At 47.4% G+C, this 26,518-nt stretch overlaps 1 protein-coding gene across 1 annotated transcript; it reads left to right on the top strand.

Annotated features, from left to right (window-relative positions):
• Positions 1-1,980: 1,980 nt before the first annotated feature.
• Positions 1,981-25,455, top strand: LMAN2 (lectin, mannose binding 2). The gene is made up of 8 exons (XM_049874403.1): positions 1,981-2,395; positions 2,551-2,669; positions 13,801-13,918; positions 14,978-15,057; positions 15,222-15,383; positions 15,486-15,600; positions 20,855-20,974; positions 22,984-25,455. The coding sequence occupies exons 1-8, from the start codon at positions 2,194-2,196 to the stop codon at positions 23,142-23,144; spliced, it is 1,077 nt and encodes a 358-aa protein (XP_049730360.1). The 5' UTR covers positions 1,981-2,193; the 3' UTR covers positions 23,145-25,455.
• Positions 25,456-26,518: the final 1,063 nt, after the last annotated feature.

Genomic DNA, 26,518 nt, shown 5'->3' with positions numbered 1-26,518 from the left:
CACTGCTGGATGGGTTCAAACCACCAACCTTTAGGTTAGCAGTTGAGTGCAAACCACTTGTGCCACACAGAGACCTGTAGTGACCATAGCTGACAAAAATCTCAGCCCTAATGTTTAGTGGAATGCACATGTCCTTGCTTGAATAGGTACAGATAAATCTCTGGAAACATACATCCCTTGGGAGGGGAGTAGCAGGGGACTTTTGTACATGTTCCTGTAATACATACATACATTATATATATATGTCTCCATATGCCTGTAAAAGCCAGAACCTGTGTAAGGCAGAAATCTGTTAGAAAAGGAAAACAAAAATATTTTCCACTAATAGAGCGTGATAGAAAAGTGGTGAGGCTGCACTCTGTCAAGGCAGAAATCTTGCGAGACCCAGAAAAACAACACAGTCTCATCAAGTTCCGGCTCTCACAGGTTTCACTGTACATATATATTTAAAAAAATATATTACTTTAATAATAAAATAATAGCTAAATAAAAATCATATGACCCAGAAAACATGTCTCAACACAAAATCCTCAATAAGCTCATTCAAAGGGCATTTTCTTAAAATTAAATAAAGGACCAACCAACCAACCAACCTCCTCTATGACCTATAGCAGGATCATTAATTCAGTTGCTTAGAGGGGTCAGGGGGAGACCGGCTTAGGCAAGTAAGACATTTGTAGCAGGGACAGTCCCATTCAACTGTAGTCCATTGTTCTCTTGTGGTAAGGGGGCCTAGTGTGTTTAGATCTTCCGATTTTTCAGAAGAAACTAGAACTTTGGTTTTGTAATGTTAACTTAAATCTCCTGATTTAAAAATAATGATGATTACCAGACTGAGTCCAGTACAACTAGATAGTGCCTGGCTACCCCCACTGACTGCTCTGACAGGGATCAACAACGTAGGGTCCCAGACAGAGCTGGAGAAAGATGTAGAACAAAATCCTAACTCAGAAAGGAAGACCAGACTTGCTGGTCTGACAGAGACTGGAGAAACCCTGAGAGCATGGCCCCTGGACACCCTTTCAGCTCAATAATGGGGCCACTCCTGAGGCTTACCCTTCAGCCAAAGATTGGACAGGCCCATGGAACAAAACAAATCTAAAGGGGCGCACTAGGCCTGGGGCAGGGACTGGAAGGCAGGAGGGAACAGGAAAGCTGGTAATAGGGAACCCAGGGTTGAGAAGGGAGAGTGTTGACATGTTGTGGCGTTGTTAAGGAATGTCATAGAACAATGTGTGTACTAACTGAACAGAAACTAGTTTGTTCTGTAAACCTTCATCTAAAGTTCAATTAAAAAAAAAAAAAGAAATACCACAAGTAAAAAAAAATAATAATAATGGTGATTAAATTATTTATTGAAATAGCATTAGCAGGAAAAACAGCTCTATTCAGCTTTGGGCCACCAGTTTTCGGCTTTCTGGTCCACAGCCAGCTTTCCTGGAGCCTTCCAGGGACTCTTCTTGCTGGGCTGAACACAGCGATCGTTTGGATCCGGGTGGCCCGAACCATCGCTGGGGTCCCACCCAGGACAGGATCTGGGTGTGCTCCTTCTTCAACCCAATAAGGCCTGAGGATTTGGGAGTTGTGGACGCCCTCAAATAACTGGGAATTCTGAAGTCTCCAAAGTCGTCGAGCTAGGGCTGGTGAAGCCAGAGATCGCAAAAGCCTCGCTGAGGACCAATGAGTAAGTCCAAGGCGGCGCAGGGGTTGGAACCCAGGCCTTCACCTTCAACTGCAAAAGGCAGCTCCAGAGACCGGGTCACAGGCCAGGAGCCGAGAGTGTTGCAGCGTTCGCTCGTCCAGCCCACTCGAGCGGCCCCCAAAACTACAAGTTCCAGCATGCCGGGCTTCCCATACGACCCTCGCGCTACCCGCCGGCTCAAACCCTCCTTCAACTCCCCATTGGCTCACAGGCCTAACGTGCTATTCCGTGATTTGTTGAGGCTCTTGTCGTTCGTAAAAACCCATTGCGGCGGCTGGCAGAGGGGTGCCTCTGAGCCGCCAAGGAGAGGTCACACCACTTGATCACGATGGGGAATAGCTCGGCCAATAGACCCGCCACCCCTCGGCTGCGAGGCCTTGCTTTTTAACTCCCTGGCCACACCAGGGTTGGTGGGCTTCCGGCCGGAGGCCATTAGATGGGACACCGGAAGGCGGAAGTCCTAGAGCGGAAGTGGTCGTGAGAAGAGAAGAATGGCGGCGGAAGCCTGGTTTTGGCGCTGGGGCTGGGGCCGGCGGTGCCTGGGAAGGCCTGGGCTTCCCGGCCCCGGCCCTGGCCCCACTACATCTCTACTTCTTGTTTTTCTTCTTTTTCTGGGGCTGGTGACTTCAGATATAACTGATGGCAACAGTGAACACCTCAAGCGGGAGCATTCGCTCATCAAACCCTACCAAGGTGAGGCCCGAAGCGGGAATGAGTAAAGGGTGAAGGCGAGGCTGAGCAAGGTTGGGGGGGGGGGGGTGCCCTTCCTGTGCGCTACCTGCCTCTGGCAAGGCCAGTCCTGGCATAGTCTCATACGCACCTGTCTATACTCGGCTCTCTGCCCGCAGGAGTCGGTTCCAGCTCCATGCCCCTCTGGGACTTCCAGGGGAGCACTATGCTCACGAGCCAGTACGTGCGTCTGACCCCTGACGAACGCAGTAAAGAGGGTTCTATCTGGAATTACCAGGTGAGTGGTTCCCAAGAGACTAAAAGTTCCGTTCAGTAAGCCCCTGCTCTCCGCCTCCCCAGCAGCGGAGACCTGAGCTTGGTTCAAAGTCTTGTTCCCTTTTACCCCCATCTTGGTCGCACCCACCAGTAATAGTAATGGATATTCGATAGGTGCTATGCGTCAAGAGTTGCGTTTGACACTTTACACCCTTCTCACTTTTTCAAAAGCCATATGAGGTAAATGACGGTGTCTCCATTTTCCTAAGAAACTGATGTTCGGAGTTGAAAGTGTCTTACTCAAAGTCACACAGCCAGTAAGTAGTAGAGCTGTGTGGCTGTCTGATTCGAACCCTTCCAATAGCAGGAAGAATGGGATGAACTGTATCTTTATTGGATATTTACTTTGTATTAGGCACTGACCTTGACATACCTTATTGCATGTGATTCTCAAACAGATTTTTTGAAATAGGTGGTAGTCATGGTTTTTTACAAAGATTACACAGCTAGCGAATGGCATAAATAATATTTTAAACTCTGTGTGATTTCTGAGCCCAGCACTATGCTGGGCTTCCTTCTCCTGGTCTGTGGGACAACTCCTTAGAAATAACTTGTAGGCTCAAGTGGTTGAGGATCTTGTCAGCAGTGGTGTGGGGGGGCCACACTTGTGGTTAGTTCTGTTTTGACAGTGTTGTTAGCATATAAAAGTTTCAGTGACTTTTGGCCAGAGGTCAAGGAGCCTGAGGTGTCTGACCAAGGTCAGCTGCCTAATAGACTCCACATTTAGAAAATCTAGGTTAGGAAAGGAGCAAAAGGGGAGTATACTTCGACTGAGTCAGCGTGGAGTGGGACCATCTCCTGCTCCAGTCTGCCTAATCCCAATTCTTTCCACAGCCTAAGCTGTTGGCCAGTGTCTGAGTTCTCTCTATCACCTTGCTCCCTGGTCCTTTCTGGTTGACTTCCCTGCTGAGTTCTGGTAGGCAACACAAACCTACACCACCCTTCTGTTGTCTCATCTGCCTGTCCCCTTAGTGTCTTCTCTCCTTCCTGCCTTATGCCTCCTCACTGCTGCTAGGGGCATCTGTGATTACTTTTTTCAGTTTTTTCTCTGATCCTCAGAGCCTCAAGTCTCCTGGGAAGGGATAAATATGCATTATGTCTTCACAATCTGGCCCCTAGTGCCTGCGCATCTCCAGTCATTCTCTTGGTTAATTTTGTTCCAACCTGTCTGGCTGCCTTCTTGGCTCCAGGCCTCTACACTTGTTCCCTCTGTCTGGGACACTGCCTTCTGGCTCTTCATGTGTGCTTCATTCCTCTTATCTGTTAAGTCTCGGCCTCCCACTCAGAGGGTACTTCTTTAACTACCTCATCTCCTCCAAGTCACATTCTGTCACATTATTTTGTCTCAGGGCTTTCAGATGATTTTTAAAAATAATTACGTAGCCTTGTATTTTTCATGAAAATGATTTCAGTATATAGTGCTGGAACTGTTAGAAATTGGGTTCAGCCACTAGTAACAGACACATCCAAGGCAGTGATTTAAATTATGATTGTAATAGTTTATAAAGAAAATGTTCCACATTCTACTTTGGTGAGTAGTGTCTGGGGTCTTAAAAGCTTAGTGAGCGGCCATCTAAGGTACTCCACTGGTCTCATCCCATCTGGAGCAAGGAATAATGAAGAAAACCAAAGACACAAGGGAAAGATCACTCCAAAGGGCTAATGGACCACAACTACCACAGCCTCCACCAGACTGAGTCCAGCACAAATAAGTGGTGTCCAGCTACCACCATGGGCTGCTCTGATAAGGATCACAATAGAGGGTCCTGGACAGGGCTGGAGGAAAATGTAGAACAAAATTCTAGCACGCACACATGCACGCACGACCAGACTTACTGGTCTGACAGAGACTGAAGAAACCCTGAGTATGGCCCTGGGACACCCTTTTAGCTCAGTAGTGAAGTCACTCCAGAAGTTCTCCCTTCAACCAAAGACTAGATGGGCTGGTAAAACAAGACTAAAGGGGCACACCAGCCCAGGGGCAAGGACTAGAAGGCAGGAGGGGACAGGAAAGCTAGTAATAGGGAACCTAAAGTGAGAAGGGGAGAGCATTGACATGTTGTGGGGTTGGCAACCAGTGTCACAAAACAACATATAAATTGTTAAATGAGAAGCTAGTTTGCTCTGTAAAACTTCATCTAAAGTACAATAAATTTGTAAAAATGGAAATATTAATAAATAAATAATGGTTGTAGGTAGCTGGTTGTTAGCATTGTTGCAGGGCTGAGAAGATTCTGTATGAACCTTCATAGAGTTTTCAGTCTGAAATAAAATTGTCTTACCTTCCTTTCCCTACCTGCACCCTCCCACTGAGCTCCAGGGACCTTTTCTATTTGGCATTGCTGATACTCCCAGAAGGCTTGGAGTGCTTCTTATAATTGCTAAGAAAAATTGCTTGGGACTCTTAGAATTTCCTGTTTCCTCCAAACCACTGCCTCCTTCACTGGATTGGAAAGATGTTTTTTGACCTTTTTTCCTTTTTGTCCCCTCCACGCACTCCATCTGGGAGAAGCACTAAATTAGCGAACACTCAGCACCTGCTGTCTCCTGGGCAGAGATAAGACAAAGCTTCTGCAGGTGGGGGTGGAGCAGTCCACTCCACATGAAGGAGTAGCGGATGCCAGGCATAGCCCAGAGGTGGCTGGAACTCCAGGTGCCTGACAGCGGAGGACAGGACACGCGCACAGGACACGTGCGCAGGACATGGGGAGGTTGGAGGGGCCCTATCCTGAGGGGGAATCTTATGTGGAGGCTACATCAGTGAGTGGTTTTTAAGTTTTTCCTGTTAATTTACCACCTGAAATTATATATCCCCTTGCACTTTTTAAGAAGCCTTGGTGGCACAGTGATTAAGCACTCAGCTGCTGGCTGCTAACCAAAAAGGTCAGCAGATTGAATGAACCGACCAGCTGCTCCTCAGAAGAAAGATGTGGCACTTTGCTTCCATAAAGATTCACAGCCTTGGAAACACAATGGGGCAGTTCTACTCTGTCCTATAGGGTCACTATAGCCAGGATCGACTGGATGGTGGTGGATTTGTTGGGTTTGCATTTTTGAAAAGTTAATACCTCAAATTGTTTATCATAGTTTAAATATTTGCAAAGGATGCAGTTTCCAACATATTTTAAATATTGGCATAAAATTAAACTGTTCAACACTCGTAAATGTATTCAGTGGAATCTAAATATCATTGTAACTTGATACTCACTTTTAAGCCATGTGAATACACCCAAATTGTATATCAGTTCTGTTTTATGGAGGTTGTATTTTCATTTGACTTTCCACACAGAATTTTATTTAATGCAATATATTGAATGCTTGAAAATCTCTTACTGGTTAGCCTGTCATGTTTCTCTGCAGCTAAAATAAGTGTAATAATTTAAACTTTTTGACTTTCTTGGGATTTGAAATTAAGTGCTAATATTTTCTCCTGGATTGAGTTATTAAAATTGTTATCAATGCGTAGTTGATTAAATGTATAACATGTTACACACGTTTTGAATAATTATTATATAAAAGTACAGTTATAATGTATCTCAGTGAGATGGCTCCCCCCCCACCCTGTATTTTGATGAGTATCATAGTCAGAATGAGACAGGGTTCAGCACCACTTCTGCTTTGTGTCTTTATAGATCTGAATGCTGAGAAACTGTGTCCACTTAAACAGGGACGTGGAGATGGAGGGAGTTTTGTTATAACAGGGGCACTCAGTAATTTGAACTTCTTTTGGTATGTAAACCCAAAATCACAAATGTTTGCTGCTGGATTGGATTAGCTGACAGGTGGATAGATGAGCCTTTGATTTTGTTGAAAGCAGAGACATGGAAGCCACCTGTCTGTACAGTGGTCCGTTAGTACCAGGTGAGTCTGATTCAGCTGGCCTGGCTCGGGCCAGGACATTGGGATTCCTGAGTGCCCTGTGAATCTGTTTTGCAGCCTGCACTTTACCTGCCTAAAGTCCTTCTGGAGCTATTTTCTATCCTGTAATCCACAGGCTTCAGTCTGGGGCCCATGGGAACTTTCCAAGGCCTAGGAGCCTTGTAGGAATCGGTATTGAGGTCCTCACCTTCCCTGAGTGTTATTTCCTGCAACTGATTTCCCTGCGAACACCCTGTGGGGGAAGTGTAGGTTACCCTCCCTTGCCTCCGCTGGCAAAGGCACACCTCTCACCGCTTGAGATCTCCCCTCAGCACATTGTTCCCAGGTGCTGGGAACTCCTGATTGTCCAAGAGACTGTTGGAAGTCTGGTTTCTGGGCTGACCTTTATATATGTGAGTTATGTTTTTTGTTTGTTTTGTTTTTTAATTTTCAAATATATGAGGGCTTTTCTTGTTATCTTTGCTTAAATTTATGTCAGGCTTAATTGCATCATGGCCAAGGAACATACTCTGTGGTTTCAGTCCTCTGAGGTCTGTGAACTGTGAATGGTCCCTTAAGTGGTCGCCTTGTTTTGGAAATGTTCCCTGTGTGCTTGCAAAGAATGTGGGTTCTGTACTTGTTGAGCACAGTATCCTCTCAGTCAGGGTTGCTGCTTGGGTTCAGATCTTCTGTATCCTTCCAGATAATTTTGTCTGCTCATTTTTAGTAGTTGCTAAGAGAGGTGTGTTAAAACTTGTTTGTGGATTTGTCTCTGTCTTTGTAGCTCTAACAGTTTCTGTCTTATATGTTTTGAGGCTATGTTAACTCATTGCCGTCGAGTTGATTCCATCTCGTAGTGACCCTATCGGGCAAAGTGGAACTGCCCCATAGTATTCCCAAGGCTGTAATCTTTACAGGAGCAGACTGCCACATCTTTCTCCCATGGAGTGGCTGGTGGATTTGAACCATTGACCTTTTTGTTAGCAGCTCAGCATTTAACGAACTGTGCCACCAGGGCTCCTTGAGGCTGTATTAAAAAAACCAAACCTGTTGCTGTCAAGTTGATTCTGACCTATAGCAACCATATAGGACAGAGTAGAACTGCCCTATAGAGTTTCCAAGGAGCGCCTGGTGGATTCAAACTGCCCACCTTTTGGTTAGCAGCCGAACTCTTAACCACTGCGCCACCAGAATTTCCTGAGGCTATGTTAGGTATATACAAAAACTTCCATTCGTTGTGTCTTTTGTCATTAAGAAGAGCCCCCTTTAAACTTTGTTATTAGTATAGCTATACCAGCTTGCTTTTGGTCAGTGTTTGTACAGTCTTTTTCTATCCTTTTACTTTCTTTTTCCTGTTTTAGAGTTGTCCCTTATAAGCAATAGAATTAAACGGTTTTTTGGGGGAGGTGTTTTACTTATTTTAATTAAACTTTTTGTTTTGAGATAATAGTAGATTCACATGTGGTTGCGAGAAAGAATACAGAGAAATGCCATGTACCCTTAGGTTGAGTTTTCATCCAGCACGTAGCCCTTTTACATTTAATGGACTTGCCAATACTTTTGGGTTTAAATCTACCATCTGCCCTTTACTAATTGTGCCGCCTGCTCTCTGTTCATTTTTCTCTCTGATCTTCAACTCTTTTGGGTTGATTAGTTTTTATGCTGTTTTTCCTCTTCTGTTAGCTTGAAACTTTTCTGCTCTTTCCCTTTTAGTGGTTACTCTCAAGTTTAAAACATGCACCCATGTTTTATCAAAGTCTGATGATAACGTGCACTTAATACCTTCTTCCTGCACAATGCAAGGATCTTAGAGCACGTTGACTCCGTGTGCCTCATGGTTGTCATTTCTTTTAATTCTTTCTATTTTAAATCACGCAAAGCCTTATGGTTTTATGCAGACAAATATTTATTCAGATTTTTGTCCTCATGTTTAGTATATTCGCCCCTCTTCCTTTCCGAAGCTCTGGTTTTACCTCTGGATCATTTTCCTCCTCTGAAGAGTGAAAGACAGCGTGGGTCTGCTGCTGATGGAGGCGTTTAATTGTTTTGTTTGTGTGAAGTGCCTTAGTTTCACCTTCATGCTTTTATATTGTGCATTAGGGGAAAGTTTACAGAGTAAATTATATTCCCATTCGATAGTTTGTACATAAAGCGTTTCATGGCCTTGGCTTCTTTCCCCACAATGTGTCAGCAGTCTCCCCATTTCCCACCTGGGTTCCCTGTTCCCTTTCTTCCTGATTTTCTACCTCTCCCTGCCTTCTCATCTTTGCTTTTAGGCAAATACTGCCCTTTTGATTTCCTGTAACTGATGTAAGGAGCATGTTCTTCTCGGATATTACTGTTTATTTTATGGGCTGGTCTGTTGTTTGGCTGGAAGGTGATCTCTGGGAATCACTTCAGTTCCATGTCAGAAGGGCATCTTAGGGCCATAGTTTCGGGATTCCTCCAGTCTCTGTCAGACCAGTAAGTCTGGTCTTTTTTGTGAATTTGATTTTTTGTTCTACATTTCTCTCCCACTCTGTTAAGGACCCTCTGTTGTGATCCCAGTCAGAACAGTCAGTAGTGGTAGCCAGGCACCATCTAATTCTTTTGGTCTCAGGGTCGTGTAGGCTGTGATTCATGTGTCCATTAGTCTTTTGGACTAATTGCTCCCTTGAATCTTTGGGTTTTTTTCACTCTCCGTTGCTCTGGACGGCAAGAGAGCAGTAGTTGTGTCTTAGATGGCTACTCACAAGCTTTTAAGACCCCAAACGCTACGTACCAAGGTAGGATGTAGAACACTGTCTTTATGAACTATGTTGTGCCAGATGATTTAGATGTCCCCCGAGTCTGTGGTCCTTGGCCTTTGAGGCTAGGAATTTCATCCTGTGAGGTGTTTGGTTACCTCTAAGAGGTTTCCCTGACTAAGCCATTTGAATGCTCTATTGTCTATATTAATATATGAGGAGTAGCTACAGTCACGTATTTAGAAACATCTGCCACCAAACCTGTGTCTGTCTGTGGATACGCTCCCTTACACCCTCCCACACCTCTTAGCATATCTATCTACCTGTGTATCCGTTTGTAAATTAGTGTTTGTTAATATTATTGCTGCAAGATTGTCCATGCTGTAGTGATTATCTTAGTTGCCCTTTATTCCTGCATTCCTTCTCAGTGTCTTCCTTTGCCTTGTTCATGTGTTGACTTCCCCCGTATTGTGTATTGCCTTTCCCTTCACTAATATTAACACTAATATTAAAGTTTCTTTGATAATTTTCCCTTCCCATTCCTGGTAACCATCAAAGAATGGTTTCTTTTTTTTCTGTGTAAGTTTTTTGTTGTTACTCTATAATAGTGGTCTCATACAATATTTGTCCTTTTGCGATTGACTTATTTCACTCAGCATACCCGTTGCTGTCGAGTCAGTTCTAACTCATAGTCCCTGTAGCATGATGTCCTCCAAATTCTTCCATGTTGTGAGATGTTTCGCAGATTTGTCATTATTCTTTATTGTTGTATAGTATTTCATTGTATGTATGTGTAATAGATTAATCCATTCATCTGTTGTTCATTTGTTAATCCCTTCATCTGTTGATGGGTACTTAGGGTGTTTCTACCTTTTTGCTACCGTGGATAATGCTGCAATGAACATGGGTGTGCATATGTCTGTTTGTGTCACAGCTCTTATTTCTTTATGACCTTCATTCTTGAAGGATGCATTTGCTAAGTATAGAATCCTAAGTTGGCTGCTCTTTCAACTCCAAATATATCCATCAATTATCTTCTTGCTCCCAGTGTTTGAGTTGAGAAGGCAGGTATCAGGCTAATTGTTGCTCCTTTGAAGGCAGTCTGTTTTTTTTTTTCCCCCTTCTGGTTGTGTTTAAGATTCTGTTTTCCTTGTTTCTTCGTTCCCTCCCTCTCTTCTTCCTTTTTTATTTTATTTGATTGAGGTAAATATATATGTTACAAAACAGTTGCCATTTCAGCATTTCTTACATGTATATTAATCACGTCCATCTTGTTCAGCCATTACCACTATCCTTTTCCAAATTTTTCCCTCACTCTTAACAGCTCAGTATTCCCCAAACAATGAGCCCTTCTTTCCCCCTCTCCCCAGCCGTGATAACCACTAATAAACCTTGGTTTCTATGCATTTACTTGTTTTAGATATTTCATGTAAGTGGGATCATGCAATAGTTGTCTTTTTGTGACTGACTTATTTCATGGTGCAGAATGTTTTCAAGGTTCATCCATGCTGTAACGTGTTGGCTAGTGTTTGCAGGTCTTTCCTTCCTTTTTAATGTACCTAAATATGATTTTATAATTGTCTCCTTTGGTTCGTAGGACTTTTAAAATCTGTGGCATGATGTCTTTGAATCAGTTTGAGTAAGTTCTCAGACATCTTTTAAATATTCTTTTGCCATAGTCTGTCACTTCTCATTCTGGAACTTAAAGAATATGTATCTTAGACTTTCTTAACCTTCCATTACCTACACTGCTGTGTCTTCCAGTTTTTTGTTCTCTGTGCTTCTTTCTGGATATTATGATCTGACTAAACTTTAGTTCACTAATTCTCTCTTCAGCTGTTTTTAATCTAGTGCTAAACTTATCCGTTTGCATTGTTAATTTCAGTTATTGTGTTTTTCGTTCTGGAATTTTTAGTGTAATTAAAAAAAATGTCAACCTACCAAAATTCTCAAGCTTGTCTTCTATGTCTGTTAGCATAGCAAACCAATTATTTTAAAATCCAAACGTAGCGTTCCTCTGGGCCTGTTTTCTTTTTTCTCTCTGGTTTTTGTTCTTGTCTTATCTCTTTGTATGTCTTTTTTTAAATTGTGGTGAAAATATACACACACAAATATTCGCCAGTATAAACTTTCTGCATTTACAGTGTGTTGACGTTCATTACATTCATGTGCCTGGTTATTTTTGATTGTGTGCCAGATATTTGCAAAATTGTTGGTAGAAAATTTTGAAGCCCGGGCGAGTCATTTCCTCCTGATTCAGGGATTGAGAGGACTCAGTGGGGCTGCCGTCCCTGGAAGGCCTCCCTAATTCACTCTTAACTTTTGTGTTGCAGTCTTTGTGGTCCCAACCCAGAGCCTGCTTCAGCAGGCCTTCCACCTGCCTCAGCAGGACCTGGGCTCAGATTGTCCCTCTTTCCTTGAGAGCCAGTTCTTCTCACCTCTCAGTTGCCCCTTCCAGAATCTGCAAATGCTGCCAGAGCCAATGAGGTGCCAAGAGTGTGAAGGCACTGGGGTTTTACACCTCTTGCAAGCTGCCAGCTTATACCATCTGCTGGTCCTGGACTCTCAGGGCCTGGGCTGGGTCTCAGTGTCTGGGTTCCTGGTGTCCGTAATGAGGCCCAGACCACAGCAGGACCAGTGAGGCCAGTGAATCCATGAATGCATCAACCACATCACCCAGGTTGGGGCCTAATGCTTTTTTTCAATTTAAATTTTTTCTGATTATGGAAGTAATGTGTTTAGTACCCAAAATTGAAACATCGCAGACATAGAAAATACACATTCCTCTCCCAAAGTCACCTGCCATTAATGTGGATTCATGCACCTTAAATTTTTTTTTCTGTACATATATATGAATTTTAGTTTTTTCATAGCATCTGCAATGTTTTGCAACTTACTTTGTCTCTCTTAGTACCATCGATATGTATTTTTAGAGCTTTATTAAGTTTTTAAATAATGTTTTTGAGGTATAATTTACATGATAAACTGCGCTCATTCTGTGAATATAATTTGATAGTTTTTTTTTTTTTTTAAACCATTTCACTGTTCCTGCATTCTCTGGTAATCACTAATCTTCTTTTGTCTTGTTGAATTTACCTGTTCCAGATACCTCATGTAAGTGGAGCCATACAATCTGTGGCCTTTTATGTCTGGCATATTTCACTCAGCATAATGTTTTCTAGGTTCATCTGTGTCGTAGTATTTGTGAATACTTCACTCCTTTTTATGTTTGAATAATATTCTGTCGTATGAATATGCCACATTTTGTTTCTCCATTTATTGGTTGACGAACACTTGGGTTGTTTCCACAGTTTGGCCATTGTGATTAATAATCTTTGATATCTTTATGTATAAATACTTACTGATTTGCCTCATTCTGTTAAAAAACTGCAACACCCAAATTGCCCCTGAGAAGCCTGGACCACTTCCAGTCCCACCAGTTGTTTGAGTGTTTGTTTCCCCAGATCCTTGTCCACATTGGATGTTAATAATTGTTGTGAATAACCCATTATGGATCCACAATGTCTTGTTTCCATTTGCACCTCTAGTGGGCTTTCGTCTGATTGTGTATCTGCGTATCCATCCGTAGACCTCCCCAAGTGGATTCTTACCAAAGCGCATGTCGACACCTGAGTTTTCATGTGCAGCTTCCCAGTGGGCAAGGCCAGGATGTCCCCTTGCTGTTGGCTGTGCCCAGCTCTGCTCCGGTGTTCATCGCACCAGGAGCACCCGCCTTCTCCCGCAGCACAGTAGCCCAGAGGCCCCAGCCCCTGCCTGACACTCTTCCCCCATGTGGGCTAGACTGTGCAAGAGGCAGGAAGTGAAATAGCGAAGGGCTTGGACTTGGGAGTCAGGCAGATCTGAGTTCTGAGTTCAAGACTCAGCCTGATAGTCCTCATTTTGGAAGGCTGGCTAGAAGGGAAGAGAGGCAGTGGGAGAGTAGAAGGAACTGGTGCCTTTATAATAAAGGCCTGAGGGCAGGGTTGTAGAGAGACGTTTGAAGACAGGGTAGAAGCTTGGGATCAGACAGATCTAGGCATGAACCAAGACCATCCACTTCTCTGCTGTGTGTCGTGACCTTGGACAGTCCTTTGCCTCTGAATTTGTTTTCTGTGAAATACGTGGCTCAAACAGGGGTAGTAACCCTCCACAAGATCCCAGGGCAGGAACAGCAGGGATGGAGAGGAGACAGGGCTAACAGGGTCAGCTGGTATTGAGGAGAGAATCAAAGTGTGGCCACTAGCCAGCCCGGGAGAGGGCTGGGAGCCGGGTGGGTGGAGCCGGGGCTTCTGGTAGCCTTGGGGCCCGGTGTGGCCCCCCATCCCAACCGAGAGGCTAGCTTTCAGCAGCCCCTTCCCTACTTGTTGGTTAGGGGCACTCATGACCCTGCTGCCTGGCCCTGTTTCAAGGGGTGCCCAGTGTCAGTGGGGCAGCTGGCCTGGGGCAGGGTCAGCTGCACGTGCAGGAAGGCCCTCGGGTTCTCTGAGCAACACTCTGCTCTCCCCGCAGCCCTGCTTCCTCAAGGATTGGGAGATGCATGTCCACTTCAGAGTTCACGGCGCAGGGAAGAAGAATCTTCATGGGGACGGCATTGCCTTGTGGTACACCCGGGATCGCCTCGTGCCAGGTAGAGCTGTACTGGTGCAGGAGGGCCCTGCTGGCAGGGGACTGGGGGGCGTGGGTTACACTTGGTTTTCTGTGACCCCCTAGGGTCTTCCACTTGGCACCCTCTTTTTAAGATACTGCAGCTTCTCTCAGGTAAAACCTGGGCTCTAAGGTTGGCTCTGGAAGGAATGTCTCTTAGTGAAGAAGAACTTAGTGAAGAGGAGCAGCTGATCCTGCAGCTCAACTCTGTACCCACAAATGAGCTCCCCAGTGACCTCAGCTGCGTGGTCCCTCGGGCCACTACCAGTTGCCATTGAGTCAGTTCCGACTTACGGTGACCATGTGTGTGTCAGAGTAGAACCGTGCTCCATAGGGTTTTCAGTGGCTGATTTTTTAGAAGTAGATTGCCAGGCCTTTCTTCTGAGGTGCCTCTGGATAGACTCGAACTGCCAACCTATTGGTTAACAGCCCAGTGCTTTAATCTTGTGTGTCACCCAGGGATTCTAGCATGCACTAATGCTTTTAGTTCTTTGGCCTGGTCCTGACCCCACAATTCACCCTGCATGTGTGTGGCACAGGAAGGAGATCAAGGGAAATGAACTCAGATTGTACATGTGGGGAGAGCTTGGCTTAGAGCAAACCAGTGGGCTCTTGGCCTGTATACTAGCTAAGAATGGTTCTTACCATTCTACCACTTTAAAGGCTTATTTAAAATAAAGGCAAAAACCAAGGAAGGCTGTGTAACAGACCATCTGTGGCCCACAAAGTGTAAACATTTCCTGTCTAGCCTGTCACAGAAGAACTTTGCTGATCCTAGTTTAGAGCTGGGGCTTCCTCTGTAGGGGTCCTTCCGGAGTGTCCTCCAGCTTTTTGTGGGCAGTGTACGCCCTGGTCCCCTGATGCTCTCCTCAGGCACATGGCTTCAGATTTGGGTCTTCTTGGCATGGCCCCTCTCTTCCCTGGTTGGGTGACTAGTGGATTGATCTTTCTTCCCTACCCCATTGGTGTTACTTTACTGTTCAGGTACCCATGAGGTAACTCCTATTTATCCCAGAATGAGAGCATTTCCTGACCATTCCAGGGCCTGTGTTTGGAAGCAAAGACAACTTTCACGGCTTAGCCATCTTCCTGGACACATATCCCAACGATGAGACCACCGAGGTAGGCTCTGCTCTCCCTGCAGAGCAGGAAAGGAAGGCCCGGGTAGTTGGCTTGGGGCAGGGAGACTGGGACTTGTCCTGGAGCCTCCAGGTCCCAGGATGGTGGATGTCCTGCTGGCTCCCCAGGCCAGGCTGGTGGTGGAATAACCAGTGTCTTGGTCCCAGCGCGTGTTCCCGTACATCTCGGTGATGGTGAACAATGGCTCCCTGTCCTACGACCACAGCAAGGATGGGCGCTGGACGGAACTGGCGGGCTGCACGGCTGACTTCCGCAACCGGGACCATGACACCTTCCTGGCTGTGCGCTACTCCCGGGGCCGCCTGACGGTGAGCAGGCTGTGGGTGGGGGTGCAGGCTTAGGCTCTGGGCAAGGGCTGAGGGCGTGGTGGGCTTGGGCTGTGGGTGTACGTGACCTGCCGGCTACTGCAGGTGATGACTGACCTGGAGGACAAGAACGAATGGAAGAACTGCATCGACATCACTGGAGTACGCCTGCCCACCGGCTACTACTTCGGAGCCTCGGCTGGCACTGGCGACCTGTCTGGTGAGTGGTGGGCCGAGCAAGGCGTTCACTTTGTCTTCATCTTTTCTGGTCTAGCAGGAGCTCAAGAACTTTCTTCATGGAGCTTTTGTACTCACTAGTGTTCCTCCTCTCCGTCCCGTTGTCTGAATGTTGGAGTGCCCCAGGCCTTAGTCCTTGAGCAATCCTTGGCAGTCTTCTCCGATCTTTTGGAGATAACAGAAAAAAACCCCAACTAGTTGCCGTCAAGGTGACTCCGACTCTTGGCGACCCCATGTGTGTCAGGGGAGAATTGCCTTCTACTCTGGTTTTCAATGGCTGCAACCTTTCAGAAGTAGATCACCAGGCCTTTCTTCTAGGGCACTTCTGGGTAGACACAAACCTCCAACCTTTCGGTTAACAGCTGAGCACTTAACTGTTTGCACTACCAGAGACTCTGTCTTTAGGAGATACCCCCCCCCAAAAAAAAAAAAAAAACTAAGCCTGTTGCCATTGAGTTGATTACGACTCATAGCGACCCTATAAACCAAAAAACCAAACCCGTTGCTGTCAAGTCAATTCAGACTCATAGGTCGCTTGTCACTGTGATATGAGCGACCCTGTAGGACAGAGTAAAACTGCCCCATAGTGTTTCCAAGAAGCAGCTGGTGGATTTGAACTTCTGATCTTTTGGTTAGCAACCAAGCTCTTAACCACTGCGCCACTAGGGCTCCAATCTCAACACTGTAGACTCAGACCTATATCTCTGGCCCAGACCTGTGTATCCACCAGCCAACTCAACACCTCTGCTTGGATATCCAAGACATCTCAGATTTAAGTCCATCAGTGAAGATGCGATCTTGCCTGCCAACGAAGATGTAAATGGTACCACCGTCCTTCTAGTGGCTCAGGCCAAAAAACCTTGATGTCATTCTGGACTCTTTTTTTTTTCTCTCTCACATGCCACCTCTAATCCAGTAACAAGTCCTGTGGCCCTGTCTTGGTGGTATATCAGACCCTGCTCTCCACCCCGCCTCCCCACCACCCACGCCCCTCTCTCACTTTTCCATTCTGCTTCCACCCAAGCCCCACAGTCTGCCCAGCATCGGAGCAGTGATCTCATTAAAACTTGAGCAGACCTTGTCAATCCTCTGCTCAGAACTCTGGGGTCTCCCTGACTCACTCAGAGTAGAAGCCACAGGCCCTGTGTGCTTGCCCCCGACCCTCCGTCCCCTTTGTGTGGGCGGTGCTCACTGTGCTCTTTGTTTCACTGTTGCCCCACCCCTGCAGGCCTCTGCACTTGGAATCATGCCCTTGTCTCCCCAAGTCTTTACTCACATGTCACTTTCTCAGGGAGCCTTCCTTGACTCCCCCTATCCCTGCACGCTCCCCATCACCTTTTCCGGCTTTCTTTTTCTTCATAGCACTTACCATCTTTGAATCTACCACATAATTCATTTTTATAGCTGGAGATAGAAAACCAAAAGGGAAGAACACAGTCAGTGTTTCTCAGACTGAAAGAACCGAAGAAAAAAATTCAAGCCTCGAGTTGCAATAGTGAAGGATTCTATGGGGAAAATACTAAACGATGCAGGAAGCATCAAAAGAAGATGGAAGGAATACACAGAATCATTATACCAAAAAGAATTAGTCGATGTTCAATTGTTTCAGGAGGTAGCATGTGATCAGGAACCAATGGTACTGAAGGAAGAAGCCCAAGCTGCACTGAAGGCATTGGTGAAAAACAAGGCTATAGGAATTGACAGAATACCAACTGAGATGTTTGAACAAATGGATGCAGTGCTGGAAGTGCTGACTTGTCTATGCCAAGAAATTTGGAAGACAGCTACCTGGCCCACCGACTGGAAGAGATCCATATTTATGCGTTTTCCCCAGAAAGGTGATCCAACCCAATGCAGAACTTTTCAAACTATCATTAATATCACATGCAAGTAAAATTTTGCTGAAGATCGTTCAAAAGAGTCTGCAGTAGTATATTGACAGGGAACTGCTAGAAATTCAGGCTGGATTCAGAAGAGGACATGGAACCAGGGATATCATTGCTGATATCAGATGGATCCTAGCTGAAAGCAGAGAATACCAGAAGGATGTTTACCTGTGTTTTATTGACTATGCAAAGGCATCTGACTGTGTGGATCATAACAAATTATGGATAACATTGCAAAGAATGGGAATTCCAGAACACTTAATTGTGCTCATGAGGAGCCTTTACATAGATCAAGAGGCCGTCGTTCAGACAGAACAAGGGGATACTGCCTGGTTTAAAGTCAGGAAAGGTGTGCGACAGGGTTGTATCCTTTCACCATACCTGTTCAGTCTGTATGCTGAGGAAATAATCTGAGAAGCTGGACTATATGAAGAAGAACGGGGCATCAAGATTGGAGGAAGACTCATTAAGAGCCTGCATTACGCAGATGACACAACCTTGCTTGTTGAAAGTGAAGAGGACTTGAAGCATTTACTAATGAAGATCAAAGACCACAGCCTTCAGTATGGATTGCATCTCAACATAAAGAAAACAATAATTTGCACAACTAAACCCATAAGCCACCTCATGATAAATGGAGAAAAAAATTGAAATTGTCAAGGATTTCATTTTATTTGGATCCACAATCAACACCCATGGAAGCAGCAGTTAAGAAATCAAAAGACATTGCATTGGGCAAATCTGCTGCAAAGGACCTCTTTAAAGTGTTGAAGAGCAAAGATGTCACCTTGAAGAGTAAGGTGAGCCTGACCTAAGCCATGGTATTTTCAATCACGTCATACGCATGTGAAAGCTGGACAATGAATAAGGAAGACGGAAGAAGAATTGATGCCCTTGAATTGTGGTGTTGGTGAAGAATATTGAATATACCATGGACTGCCAAAAGAACCAACATATCTGTCTTAGAAGAAGTACAATCAGAATGCTCATTAGAAGCAAGGATGGTGAGACTGAGTCTTACATACTTTGAACATGTCAGGAGGTATCGGTCCCTGGAGAAGGACTTCATGTTGGCAAAGTACAGGGTCAGCAGAAAAGAGAAAGACCCTAAACGAGATGGACTGACACAGTGGCCGCAATGATGAGTTCAAGCATAACAACGATTGAAAGGATGGTGCAGGACTGGGCAGTGTTTCATTCTGTGGTACATAGGATCACTGTGAGTCGGAACCGACTCAATGGCGCCTAAAAACAACAACATAATTTATTGTACTGGCTCTGTCCCCCCACTTAATCCTAAGCTCTACAAAGTCAGGGATCTGTCTTGTGTCCTGCTGCAAACCCACGGCCTGCGAGAGTGCCTGGTCCCAGCAGCTGCTCAGGAAGCCCTGGCTGCCGCCAGCCTGTGCAGGCCTCACTGGCTCGCAGGCTGTGTGGCTCTTGTCTCTTGGCTCTGGTCCTCCGTCCTCTCCCTCAGGTCCTCAGAAGGCACCAGGCCCAGGGCCAACTTCTGCTGACTAGAATTGGGGAAGGATATGGAGGACCAGCCAGAGGGCCTTTTTTCCTCAGAATGGGCCTTTTCAGCACCTCCCACCACAGAGATGCCTGGGTCCACCTAGTCCTCCGGATGTCTGTGACTTGGGGGTTTTGTTTTGTTTTGAAGTTTTTAATATGGACGCTTTAATTATACACCCCAGAGAGGAGTGGTGTGATGCAGCCCCTGTCTTGGCACCAGCTCCTGCCGGCCTGTTTTGTCTCTGGCTTTACCATAACCTGTCCCTCCCTGCCACTCATGATTCTTGAGTCCCCTCAGGCAGTATGTGGGCATGTGTCTTCTGAGGTTGTTGGTGGGGACAGAACTGGATCTGTGGCAAACCAGTGCTCTCAGTGGCTGGTGGAGGAGCCAGTGAAGGAGGACAAAGAGTCCATGAGAATAGTCGTATCTGACATTAATCTGGTCCTGGCGATCTGCTTTGTCAGTGGGGCAATTAGCTATTGAAAACCCTGAGGTGCACAGTTGGACTCTGACTCACACGGGGTCACCGTGAGCTGGAGTCAACGTGACAGCGCCTGGTGGGGTGGTCGTAACCTTGATTGGAGCGTGGTCAGGTACCAGCTAGATTACGTGTAGTCACTTAACGTGCCATTCGTAGTGGTTTATTTCCCTTTTTACAAAAATAAGAATACTGAGAATTTGAGAGATAAAGGGATTTGCCCAAGATTATACATGCAGGAAGTGGCAGAGCTGAGATATGAACTTGGGTCTGACTCCAAAGCTGGTGCTTCCCGCCCATGCCCACTTGAAGCCTCTCGGGACTGTGCACTTGGCTGTCGGACACCACTGGGCTCTGCCTCCACTCTGGCTGCCAAACCCTGTTGTTTAGGTTTTCCCTTTTCCAGGCTCCAGATATTCTTTCTTTAACAGGCCTTTCTTCAGGTTCCAGTCAGTCAGCTTACCTTGTAGCTGGAGTCAGGCTGGCCTGGACCCTCATCTTGGTTCTGGGCATCAACTTCCTCATCTGTGAAATGGGTGATCAATTCGTGTTAAGCTTCCCCTTTGGAGGTTCTTTCCTGCCCATACAGATTGAAGCTGGGGCTTTCCCAAGTCTCAGGTACAATCACTGACCACATACTGGGGGTGGGCCCCATAGCCAGCTGCTGAGTGCTTGTCTGCATCCCAGGCACCAGTCTCTGTGGCTGGAACTTCTGTCACCACTTCCCCTACGAGGATCAGGCTCTTCACCAGTCGTTGAACAATTGTGCTGGCTCTTAACTGGTTCCTGTTTCTGAGTACACACATTCTGCCAGGCAGTGTACCTTCCACATTACATTGACTTTCTCATTTACTCGCCATGACAACCATGCAAAATGGAAATGGTTGTTTTTAGTTGCCATTGGGTAGGTTCCAACTCTGGACAACCCCATGAGTGCAGGGTAGCACTGCTCCGTGGAGTTTTCAAGGCTGTGACCTTGCAGAAGCAGATCACCAGGCCTTTCTTCTGAGGTGCATCTGGGTGAGTTTGGAACTGCCGATTCTTTAGCTAATAGTCAAGCACTATTATCACCCTCGTTTTACAGATGAGAAAACCAAGTGTCAAGGAAGGAAGCTGACTTGGGGTTTAGACGCAAGTCATTTTGATTATAAAGCTCTTGCTGTTTTCTCACCACCTTGCCCCTCCCTCGTTTCTTATTGCTGAGTCCTGGAGGTAGTCCTGCCCTGGGACACTGTCCCGCGCTCCCCTGGGTACAGCCAATCCTGTGGCCAGGGTAGCAGCTTCTCCTTTGGGAGGGTTCTGGGCCATGTGCGCAAGGCTGGCTCCAGGCTCACGGCTGGCTTGCTCGGTCCTGCAGACAATCATGACATCATCTCCATGAAGCTGTTCCAGCTGATGGTGGAGCACACCCCTGATGAGGAGAACATCGACTGGACCAAGATTGAGCCCAGTGTCAATTTCCTCAAGTCTCCCAAAGGTATGTATGTGCTCCCGTCACGCCCATGGGGCTGGGTGCTGAGTGTGTGGCAGGGATGAGGCTGGTGCAGTGTGAGCCTTGTGGCCCAGTCAGTGCTGCCCTTGCCTGGTCTCAGGGCCCTTGGGTTAGCCCTGCCCCGAGCGCCTGGTGAGTTCAGCACCGGTGAGGTTTGAAGAATCGAGTGCAGCAGAAGGAAATATTCTCTGAGTCTGTCCATGAGGACATCTCTGCTGTGTGATTTCTGTCGGGATAAACAGCGAATCAGTGGGTGTCTGGGCCCCTGGAGGTGCTTCTCCTGTGCTAGGTAGAGTGACACCAGCCTGCTGCATGAGGTCACATGCTGGGCCCTTTGATGCCACATGTGCATCATCCAGCGACCTCAAATGGGTACTCTCCATTTTAGGGAGGAGGGAATGGAGCAATCTGCAAGTTTCCTCAGCCTGAAAGTGGCAGAGGCAGGATCTAAACTTGGGCTTCTGCAACCCTAAAGCCTGGACTTTTCCCACGGCGCTGACTAGCCCCCACCCTGCCTTCACAGCAGAAGCTCTGGTGGAGAGATAGGCTCATTTGTAGAGAGTCAGCCCCAAAACCAGACTCGTGCCTGTGGGGGTGGGGGGGCAGACGCACAGGCTGTGTTGGGGTGGGGAGCACTGGGGCCTCACCCCAGCCCACGGCCACTGTGTGGAGTGAGCCCGACGTGGTCAGGGCCTTCTGATTTTTAGAAGCCAGAATTCAGCATTTTCTGTGACATCTCACTTTTTTAAGGTTCATACTGTTTTTGAACTTTTTGGGGACCAAGTAGATCATGCCGTGGACCGCCTTTTGTAACCTTGAGGGTTTTTGTCTGCAGAGTGAAGATATCATCTGCCCTGACTCATGACCCATCCATTCCTTCAGCAGGTGTTTCAAAGCTTCTACTCCCACTGAGCCATGTGCTGGGCTCTGGAGACACGGCCTCAGTCTAGTGACTGAGGCGGAGCAGGGGATAGAGGGGCTGGGGGCGCGCCCAGAGGCCAAATGGCCTGCTGGAGAGTCGCCATCACCAGGCATGTCCTGGTTCAGCGAGTGATGTTTCTGTAGCTGTGCAAGGCAGGAAGATGCTGGGCTGAGAGACTTGAGTGGGCCAGCAGCCTGCCGGGAGTCCAGTTTTGAAGGCACGGACAATGCAGAAAGGCTTCTGTGAGGCCTTCTAGGCAAGGGAGCAGCATGGACAGAAGCTGAGAGGAAGGCTGGAGGGAGGACCAGGCACAGGCTGCACAGGAAGATGGACTGAGTTCAGACCCTGCTCCTGTGTGCATGGCCTCATGAACTCGGAAAGTCCATTTCCTTCCCCAGCCTCTCTACAAGGAGATCACCATGTCCCTTCCCTGGGTCACTAGTATCCCATGAGATGCCATGTGTGACAGGGCTGGTGCTAAGGAGGCTCAGGCCTTGGGCTTCCCATAGGCCAAAAAAGGGCGGGGTATATCTAGGTGTTAGTGTGGCTGGAGCAGAAGTATGGCTGCTGGTACTCAGGGCCTGGGAGACCCCCAGGAGGCCATTTACAGCCTTCTGCCAGGGTCATTTTTCTTCTGTGGACCTCAGGCCACTGCATGGGGTAGTGGGGGTGCTTATAAGAGTAGCCTCCTCGTCCCCCATGTGGACTGAGACTCCCAGACAGCCCAGGAGTCTCTCGTTTCAGCCAGCTTCTTGAAGCACAAGCCCCCGACCTCCATTCTGGGCACCTTGGTCCCAGCAGTCTTGTCTCTTCCCCCACTCCCCTGCCTTCACTGGGGAGTGAGGGCTGGGCAGAGGCAGGTTAACCCAACTCTCCTGCCCCTGGTGGTGGCTGTGGGCAAGACACGGGGCCCTCGCACACGCCTGCACAGTGGGTGTGTGGCCCTGCCTGAGCTTGGTGCCCACGGCACACGTGTGCTCTGTCCTGTCCCTGCTCCTGGAACCGGTGGCCTGGGAGGGCGGAGATGTCCACCCCGCTTTGCTGTTTCAGCCTCCTCTCCTTTCTCCCTCAGACAACGTGGATGACCCCACAGGGAACTTCCGCGGCGGGCCCCTGACGGGGTGGAGAGTGTTCCTGCTGCTGCTGTGTGCGCTCCTGGGCATCATAGTCTGCGCCGTGGTGGGGGCCGTAGTGTTTCAGAAGCGGCAGGAGCGGAACAAGCGTTTCTACTGAGCAAGCGCATAGGGCGCTTGGCTGGGGATGGGCCTGCCTTGGGCCTCAGGCACTAATGTGAACTTTTTTTTACTTCGATTGTAAAAGAAAAACAAGACAACCTTATTTCTTAACTGTTTCAAAGAAATAATTAAAGTATTTTCTTACATTTTGCTTCTTGCCCAGCCAGGACAGGTGGCAGGGCTGGGGAGTAAGATTTTGGCATCCCCACAGCTGGCAGCAGGGAGCCCCCTCCCTGTTGCTGGCATCTCAGGACAGAGAGGCCTGGGGTCTGGGCCGGAGCTGGATGTGACCCTGCAGGACTTTGACGGGGCCTCCTCGGGACACCAGCCCTCATTCCGTTTGTGGTGTGGTGTGTGTGGCCGCACAGAGGCCCAAGTTGGGGGACCTGGGCTTTTCTTTTCACCCTCTGAGCTTCTTTTCAAGGCAGGCCATGGAGTGGGGGGAGAGGAGGAGCACTCAGTGGGGCCGAGTGGGCCCCTTTGATAAAAATAAAATGAATTACCCAAACTCAGTGTGTAACTGTCCTGAGGGCTCACCTTTCTTTCTCTTCTGATGATGTCCAGCTGGCTGGTGCCGGCAGTGCTCAGCCTTGCCTCGTCTGGCCTGCACACAGCCCCCAAGGTAGGTACTATGGGACCCCCATTTCCCAGGTGGGGACACCATGGCTCTTGGAGGTCAAGCAAAACCTGCCTGGTGTTACACAGCACTGGTGTGGAGAAGACAGACCCAGATGGCCTGCCCCTCGCCCTGGGCTGTCTCTGTGCCATCACCAGGTGCTCCGCGTATCTGGGTGAGAGGACCTGGTGTGGGAGGTGTGGAGTACTACGCAGAGGGCTCAAGGCCAGGACGTGGGGGAAGTGACAGGGAGCTCTGGGGTGATCTGGAGGGGCTGAGGGACAGGAGGGCAGACTGGAGTCAGTAGTGATGTTTGAGTTGCCTTGGGGAGAAAGATGGTACCAGGGGTGGGAGCAAACCAGCAACTGACAAGGAAGGGCCGTGATTGGCAGTGCCCAGTCCTGCCGTTGGCAGCCCAGAGCCGCCCAAGCTTGGGTCCTGTTTCTGTCCCTCCTTCAGCACCTCGCAGAGTTGATGGTCCCTCCTCTTCAGCGTCTCCTTCCCATTCACGGCTAAATAACATGTGAGTCTCCCATCTTAACAGCAAAAGCAAAACCTTTTCTTTTCGAGCCAGGCTTTTTTGTAATTAATGTTATCAAATAGTCTCATAAAAATTCGGTAGAAGTACACGAAGTGAAGAGTAAACATTTATTTTCTCTCACTTCTTCCGTCTCACTCTGGAGCTCTTCGTTCATCTACCCCGTCTCCTGTATCCTTCGTAACGTGCTCTGTGCACGCACAGAAATTCCTCTCTCAAATCAGGCGAGATTTCAAAAGATTGAACATGAGTTCACGGTGACCGTGAGGCTTCAACTGTGTTTCCTTCACGTGGATCTGTGAGCCTGAAGAGCAGACATGGTCCTCCTTACTGAAATATTTTATTGATCACTTTCAGTTTCTTGAAGAAACAGCCAACACTGAGTGCTTACTATATGCCAGGCATCGTTCTATGCGGTTGACGTGTATGAATTCATTTAGCTCAACATGTACCTGCATGGGTACTAGAAATGCCTTGGGATGGGCAGCTCCCGCCTCCCCTCTGAATGCTGAGGCCCAGAATCTGGAACTTTCCAAGGCTGCTGCAGCCTTTCCTCAGTGCCACACTCCCTACACATAGCCTTAAGATTTTGGCTCTCACTAGGCCTTCCCTGAGTTCCTGAGTCATTTAGGCAAGCTGGCCTCTCGACCCTGTGGTTCTCAAACTTGGTTGCATGTTAGCGTCATCTGGGAACTAAACAGAGCCGCCTCGTTCTCAGATTCTGGGGCAGTCAGTTGGGGAGCCTGGCCAATGGCGTTTTCCAGAGCTCCTTGGGTGGCTCTGATGAGCAGCCTGGCTGGAGAGCCAGTGGCATTAGACAGGATTAGTCTGCGCAGAGATGGAAGCTGTCATGCTGTCTGTCCTTGGTGGGCAGGCTGGTACCCCTTCCCACTGGGACACAGTCTTGTTTGCCCCCAGAAGTCAGTAGCTTCAAAGTTCACACCTAGAGGTGCTTCCGTGGGAGGTCAGTTGTGAGCTTTTTGCATTCTCACACACAGGACCGTCATGTACCCACTGCTCTTTGCTGTGTGTTTAAAAAATGGAATTATTGTACCATCTGAAAGTTAAATATAAATGTATATCCATGTACCTGCTATGCAATGTAAGAAATAAAACTTTGCCACACATGTGGATCCTTGGTACCTTCTTTAAACGCTGTCAAATCTGGCCTTTTATGAGTTTTTTAACATTTCACCACGGAGGAATATATCCCTAAATACAGTGTTGTTTTGCATTTTTAAAAACTGTAGATGGTATTCCTTAACCTCTGAAGCCCAACACTGCCTATTCACATCCACTGGATGACTCAAGACGGGCCTTTCTCGCTGTTGGGTTTTGTTGTGTGAACGTGCCGCAGTTCACCCACTCTGCTCCTGATGGACTTTCAGGTGCTCCCAGTTTTTTGCTGTTACGCAATGCTGCTCCAGGCGTTCTGGAACGTGGCTTCATGCACAAAGGTGCCGGAATTGCTGGGTTGTAACTTACCACACAGCCTCAGCTTTACTAGCTGTTGCCAAGCTCCTGTCCAAAGTGGGTTTTATCAGTTTTACTCCTGTATCGAATGCTCTGCCACCCAGTTCCTAACCCAAGGTGTTGTCAGAGATATTTGACAATCACATGGCTGGAAACTGTTCTTCCTTTCTCTACTATTTGGATTTAGGATCTTTTTGTTTATTGGTCATTTGTGTTTCCTTTGTGATTGTTTACTTTTTGCCCCTTTTTCTTAGTGATAGGAGCTCTTTCATGGTGGTCCTTGGTCGCATGCATTGCAGAGACCTCCCAGTACAGCTTGTCTTTTGGCTTTTCTAGTGTCGTTTGATGTCCGTTCTACAGTCTGTTGTCAGATTTATTCATCTTTTCCAAAGTTTGTTTTTTCCTAAAAGTTTAAAATTTTTGCTTTTCAAATTTAGCAGCGAATCTCCCTGGAATTAATTTTTGTGTAGGGCGTGATGTAGGGACTCGGTTTTCCCCGCTGTGGGTAACCAGTTGTGCCAGCACCATTTATTGAAGAATCCATCTTCCTGTCCCTGAACCACAGCACCACCTGAGGCCTGGGCAGCACCCACTCCTAAGACTGCTGCCTTGCTTACCTCCTCCTCTTTGGAGGCTGGAGGGCTAAATATTTAGCTGGACTTCCCAGCTCCTTCTGAACAAAGGTGGCCATGTGACAGCTGTGGCGGACGAGACCTAGAGGCATATGCTGAGGAGGCTCTGGGAT

This window comes from Elephas maximus, chromosome 2 (assembly GCF_024166365.1).
Source record: "Elephas maximus indicus isolate mEleMax1 chromosome 2, mEleMax1 primary haplotype, whole genome shotgun sequence".
NCBI classification, from domain to species: Eukaryota; Metazoa; Chordata; class Mammalia; order Proboscidea; family Elephantidae; genus Elephas; species Elephas maximus.
The sequence above is the reverse complement of the archived record's forward strand: the minus strand, read 5'-3'. Positions and strand labels throughout refer to the sequence as shown.

Bases quoted from the DNA above. Each gene is read 5' to 3' on its own strand.
- LMAN2 (XM_049874403.1), top strand. From the start codon at position 2,194: ATGGCGGCGGAAGCCTGGTTTTGGCGCTGGGGCTGGGGCCGGCGGTGC. The intron at 15,601-20,854 runs GTGAGTGGTGGG...TCGGTCCTGCAG, and splicing joins TGGCACTGGCGACCTGTCTG to ACAATCATGACATCATCTCC. The intron at 20,975-22,983 runs GTATGTATGTGC...TTTCTCCCTCAG, and splicing joins TTTCCTCAAGTCTCCCAAAG to ACAACGTGGATGACCCCACA.